Here is a 6,000-nt window from a genome sequence, read left to right on the forward strand (position 1 = left end):
TGTGGCTACAACTAGACGTTTCTTTAAAAGTGCATCACAGTCTATTCCCAACGACGGTTATCAAGATTTTCTAAGGGAAACCATGTCTGTTAAACTGGTACAAATCTTCATGGAATTGACTGGGTAGAACCCAGCTTGCATTCAGGAAGATGCATATCTTCGTAGGAGGAAAAATAGGGAGAGGACCTCCTCAGGTTTCCTGGATCAGGGATGGGCACTCAAGTTGACAACTAGCTGTCAAGTTGGACTTCAGTCACACAAGTGACTTGACTTGAACACAACACAGATTTTTTTAATGACTGGGACACGGAACCCACTGACTCCTCTTTTTTTTCCTAGGGAAAAATGTTTGTTTTTAATAGGGACTCCGGACTCGATACCAAAACCTTGGACTCAGATTTGAGACTTCAACCCATAGACTTGCCAGCACCCCTATCCTGGACTGTCTTGGACCTGTTCCAGTGAGTGCTGACCCTCCTTCGACCTTTAATCGCTATTCTTAGTATTGCTGATGTCCCTTTCTTCTTTCTCCTACCTTTCCTTTGCCCCTTCAAGGAGAGGAGATCTCCCCTTTGTCCTCTAGACATGAATGGGGCAGCCCCACCAGCTTGGTTAGCTAGAACTAAAACTTCTACCATTGTTCCTCTCAAAAATGTATTTCTGTAATAATAAACACAAGTGTTCTTATTTTCTTAAAAGAAATGTGGTAGTGATTCCTTTGTAAAGGGGAAAAGTATGCTCAGATCATCATTCCAACCTTCAAAGGTTGACACGTTATTTCTGTGTGCTTACTCAATGAGAAAGCAAATGCTGATTTTCAGTACTGTATAAGATGACTGATACCGGAATGATGGACTCTTTGGGGGAACTCAACCCCCATGATCTAGAGATGCATCCCGCTTTCGACTTTGGTCATGAGTACCTATGCACTTAAGTAAACTCCAGGACTTCTAGGAACAGGGTCCTTTGATTCAGCATGTCCAACTTCAAACTTAACAACTCCCTTGTATGGTTATGTCACAAGGGATTTAAGAAAAATGTTCAAAGGATGCGGGAAAGAATATTTCTTACCTCAATAGACTGAAATCTTTTCGTCTGAGAATTAAAGCCTTTCTTTTCAGAGTTGGAGATGACTTTGGTCTGGAACTTGACCGGAATGGAAGAACATGGCCGACCTAGAAAGAGAAATCAATGAAAACCATGCATATTTACCATGATTAGGTGCTATTTCAGGATGCAATGTAAATGCACATAACGATCCAATAAGTTCTGGTTGGATTTTTTGGATTTTATCCATGCTGCCTGTTTTGTTTTGATGTGTTCTTCTGCTTCTTTTTTACTCTTTACAATTTTCCTATTTTTCCTTCTGAAGCAAAGATTGAAGATGGATCACAATACTGTTGTTCTGTGATCTTTAAAAAAATGAAATGTCATATTTGATTTCTTTCACTTGAGGAATTCAGACTTGGCCTCTGAATGCAGCATGGTGAGGGAGACATGAAGGACTGGGTCACTTTAGACTGCAAGATGATTGCATTTTTTTTAATGCTGCCCTTTGTATATCCGTTCACTCAGCCAGAAAATTATTGTTATCAGAGAAGGGTTCTAAACCAGCTTTCTTCTTATTGAGCTGGTTTTACATTTGCACTGAGTTCTGCGACAAGCAGGCAGACAAATGGGGGGAAAGCATTCAAATGGGACAATCCACTTGTGTAGACTAGGCAGGCAAAATAAACCCCTAATGCTTTTCCTGTGCGTCCCCTCTCATGCCTTACATTGCTGAGTTGTCTTCAAAGGAGGAAAACTATTTCTTGCAACTGGAGGAAACCGATGTGCAAGGGGAGGTCAAAGTTTCCTCTCAGAAGGTTTGGAAGGAAAGGCAGATGCCAGTCCTACTGGGAAGGTCCTAGAAGACAAGGAGAACCTGGCAGGTGTGAGGATGATTAGCCAGGGGGAGTATCAGGCGCTCCAATGATTGGTGCAGAAACAACAGACAGCATCTCAAGGCTCCTGATAATTATCTGGAAATAGCTGAACGTTGGGGAGGGGCATGCTAAGACCCACAAATTATGTTCATTCAGTCAACTAGTGTGGGAAATACGAGTGCAGTTGTCTCTTGTCTGTCACCCGTTTTTCTTACAACCCGGGTGAACTGGCAAGCACACATCTGCCTAGTCTTTCTTGGACTGACCTTTTGGCTTAACTCTCAGACTCTGAACAATCGTCCCCTTACTTGGAAAGCATTGGCACTCGCAACTCTGCCCTGGCACCTATTGCCTGCCCACATTACATCCCAGCCCCACCAGACGCCCCCTGCCAAACCCACAGTTTTTCCTGTTAAAAAAAAGAGAGAGAACTGCCATTCCTGAAAACCTCAAGGAATAGTGGTTCGCCCTTTAAGATAGGGTTGCATGCCAGAATCTTATTGATCACCCCAAGTAGAAAAATCTCATTGAATCTCTGAGACTTACTTGAAGTGTTAACTTACCAATACAACTCACTCAACAGGGTTACGCTGATTGGCACTAGCTATAGGATTTAGACTGCCATATTTAACACCAAACTTTCTACCCATTTTTCAAAGCTGCAAGTTGCTCTGCAGTTTCTTCTAATTCCATTCCATTTTTTTTTTCAAGGTATACGCGGCTCCCAAGGGATTTTGGAGGGGGGGAAATGGCTCCCAAACCGGTCAAATTGTCCACCTCTTTTACAATAAAGCATACTTGCATACAATCTATGAAACATGTTGCATGGTTTTCAAATGATTGTCCATTCTTAGGATTGCTTCCTTTCATCCAACAGTCATTCTCCCAGGGTGTAGAGGAGGGACAGAAGCAAAGCAGGGCCATTATTAGCCCTCCTGAGAAGTCAGCTCCATCCAGGTTCACTGGATATTCTATCAGGCTGCAGAAGAAAGAGAGGTATAGGGCTTGACCATCTTATCAGCTCCCCTGGTAGATCAGCAGTTTTGGTCTCTTCTTTTTATGTTAGAAGGTTAAGGAAAGGTTAATAACATCTACCTGAATTTGCATCACTTCCCTTACACTGCAAGCAGACTTCACTTGGTTTTGCCATCACCCCTATTGCATTTGTGCTGCATCTTTTTAGATTGTAAGCCCAAGGCCAGAGATGGTCTTAGTTTGGTTTTATTGATCTGTAAGCTGCTCTTAGAGCCTTTCCTGCTTTAGACAGAGAGATGCAGTACAAATAAAATAATAAATAGATTGCCAGCCCATCAATGTCTTAGGGTTCTGTGAGGTGATTGATTTGAATGGCTAGTGGACTCCGGATTGCACTGGATGCCATCTATAAATCTTTCAGGATCATGATCTTCGGGATTGCAGGAGTTGTGTTTCTGTCCTGACGTTCCCAGCAGACTTAGCCAGATACAGTGGGGTCTTGACTTAAGAACGGCTTGAGTTAAGAACATTTTGACTTAAGAACCACTCTCATAGGAAAATATTGACTTGACTTAAGTACTTAGATTTGAGTTAAGAACTGAAAAAAAACCATGTGGGAGGCAGGGAAAGTGCAAAATTGGAACTTTCAGTTAACTGTTGGGCAGTGAAAAGGGTGCCTGTCTGCTTCCTCAGTCCTCCCAGCATTTAGAGAGTGGATTGGGAGACAGTCTTCGGATTGCCTGGTACTGCCTGGACTGTATTTTCCCTGCCTTCCCCGAACATTTCTTGACCTAAGAAAAAAAGAAACAAAATATCCCCCTCTAGTGGTCGAAGGCAGAATAGCAGCTTCCCATTAGTTTCTATGGACGGAAAAGAGCAGATACGGATCAAATGGTTTTCAATGCATTCCTATGGGAAATGCAGATTTGACCTGAGAACATTTTGACTTGAGAACCGCCTTCCAATACGGATTAAGTTCTCAAGTCAAGACCCCACTGTATCGTCCCAAAAACAAACATTTCTGATGTCTGATCTCACTATTTTAACTGAGGGTTTGTTGTTGTTATGTGCCATCAAGTTGGAACTGACTTACAGAGACCCTGATGGGGCTTTCAAAGTAAATAAAGTGTTTAGGGAGTGGAGTTTCCATGGCCGAGTGGGGATTCAAACCCCAGTCTCCAGACTCCTTAGTCCATCAGTCTGTCCACTACATTGGTTCTCAAACTGAGGTCCCCAGATGTCTGGGACTTCAATACCCAGAAGGCTTCACCACTTGCTGTGCTGGCCAGGATTTCTGGGAGTTGCAGTCCAAGAACATCTGGGGACCCCAAGAACATCTGGGGACTATACCACAGTGGGTATCAATTAAGAGTTTACTTCCGGGTAAATAGATGGCATCCTCAGTACCTGTGACAAACAAACAAAAAAAATTGATAACATTACGAAGAGTCCCTAGTTACCAATCAGGCAAGCTTTCCCTGAGTGACTAGCCATCTGAGTGGGGTTTTAAATGGATTGTTGTACCTTACCGCTTCAAATGTGTTTTGATGTTGTTTATGTTTTTTTTTTGTATGCTATTTGTTTGATCCTTGTTTGTATTTGTATCCTCACCGTTGTTAGCTCTAAATGCTGTCTTTAATGACGTAGGCCGCCTTGGGTCCTTTTTAAGGAGAAAGGTGGGGTAGAAATATTTTAAATAAAATACATATTTAAATAGTCCCACCGTCAGGTTCCCCAGCAAATTTGCAATCACAAGTGGACGGAGTTTGGGCAAAATTATTTTAAGGCATGCACAAGGCAGCCTCCCGTCCTAGCCCGGCCACTAAGCATCTTAGCTGGGTCTCTGGGGCAGCTTATCCTAAAGCAAACTTTTATTTTGGTGTGTGATCAGAAGCGTGATAAGTACAGAGAGAGCAGGTCAGAAGGCTCATAAACATCTAAGTCACAGAGTGACGAGAAGAGTGCTCGTCCCCCAGTTAAAGCACAGTGCAAGGAAGCCAATTCTATGTTTACGGTTCTCCTCCTTGACTCCTCTCTGGCCATTCGTGTGACCTCAGACCTTCTCATTCTGTACCTTTTCCCGCACTCTGAGGAGTTGGATGAGGTGAGTTCTTCTCTCTTATTCTGCTCGCTGAGCGAGAGGTGCCGAGAGTGGAGTCCATGTCATGCCACAGCTACCACCACCTGGATGAAGAATCCCATTTTTCTCAAATTTTCCATCCTGCGCCTGAAAAATTAGTACATGGGCTACTTTAAAGCTACAGCGTCCGGTCCTTGAGAAGCTAGATGCGATGTAATAAAAGGGACATTGGGAGACAGACTTACTTCCCATTATATACCGTATTTTTTCTGTGTATAAGACTTTATGTTTGTCTAAAATCTTTAGACTAAAAATTGAGGGTTGTCTTATACACAGAAGTAAGCTGAGGAGAGAACAAAAACAAATGGAGGGGAAAGCAGGGATCAAAGAGATCCTGCTGCACTTTGATTCCTTTCCCCCTACACTTGCTAAGCCCCACTTAGATTTCTTAATTTTGGATTAGAAAAGTGGGGGCGTCTTATACATGGGGGTGTCTGATACATGGAAAAATAAGTTAAATATATAAATATAGTTCTCCAGGTTGAAAATTTTCCTCTATACAGTTATTAGAAATATAGCAGCACCCTTCTTCATTTAATGTGACCACCTAAATATCCTTTTCCAAGCTCTGAGTGAGGTTGGGGGTGGGGGTATTATCTCGTTCACACAAATACATTTAATCTTGAGGAAAAAGGGAATCCATTGTGCGGTGTGACTCTGAACTTGCTTTGTACAGCATTTGTACAAGAGAGGATGGAATATGATTATTAACTGGTGCCACAAGAAATGCCCTTTCAATACTGTATAAGAAATGCAAGATGATTAAACAAATGTTACTGGTGATGCATCATCTCCATAGACTGGGTTGTCACTAAAGGGGCCCTGCTGGGTCCTGAATCTTCTTACCTGGCTCCAGGTAACACGCCTAGACCAGAATCCTGAGAAAGTTTGCAACCCGTTGCCCCTGGCAACCGGAGAACCAAGTCATCTTCTCCTCCAATCACTTTGCCTGTCTCTTCT

The 6,000-nt window shown here is 42.8% G+C and overlaps 1 protein-coding gene across 1 annotated transcript in view; it reads right to left on the minus strand.

Moving 5' to 3' along the window:
* Positions 1-6,000, minus strand: part of STPG1 (sperm tail PG-rich repeat containing 1) — a 32,663-nt gene extending 26,663 nt beyond the window's left edge. Inside the window, exons 1-3 of the mRNA XM_020800117.3 lie at positions 5,887-6,000; positions 4,975-5,127; positions 1,072-1,175 (exon numbers count right to left, since the gene is read on the minus strand). Of these exons, the coding sequence (XP_020655776.3) occupies positions 1,072-1,175; positions 4,975-5,062 (192 nt within the window). The 5' untranslated portion in view covers positions 5,063-5,127; positions 5,887-6,000. The remainder of the gene's footprint in view (positions 1-1,071; positions 1,176-4,974; positions 5,128-5,886) is intronic.

Source organism: Pogona vitticeps, chromosome 9, assembly GCF_051106095.1.
Source record: "Pogona vitticeps strain Pit_001003342236 chromosome 9, PviZW2.1, whole genome shotgun sequence".
Classification (NCBI taxonomy): Eukaryota; Metazoa; Chordata; class Lepidosauria; order Squamata; family Agamidae; genus Pogona; species Pogona vitticeps.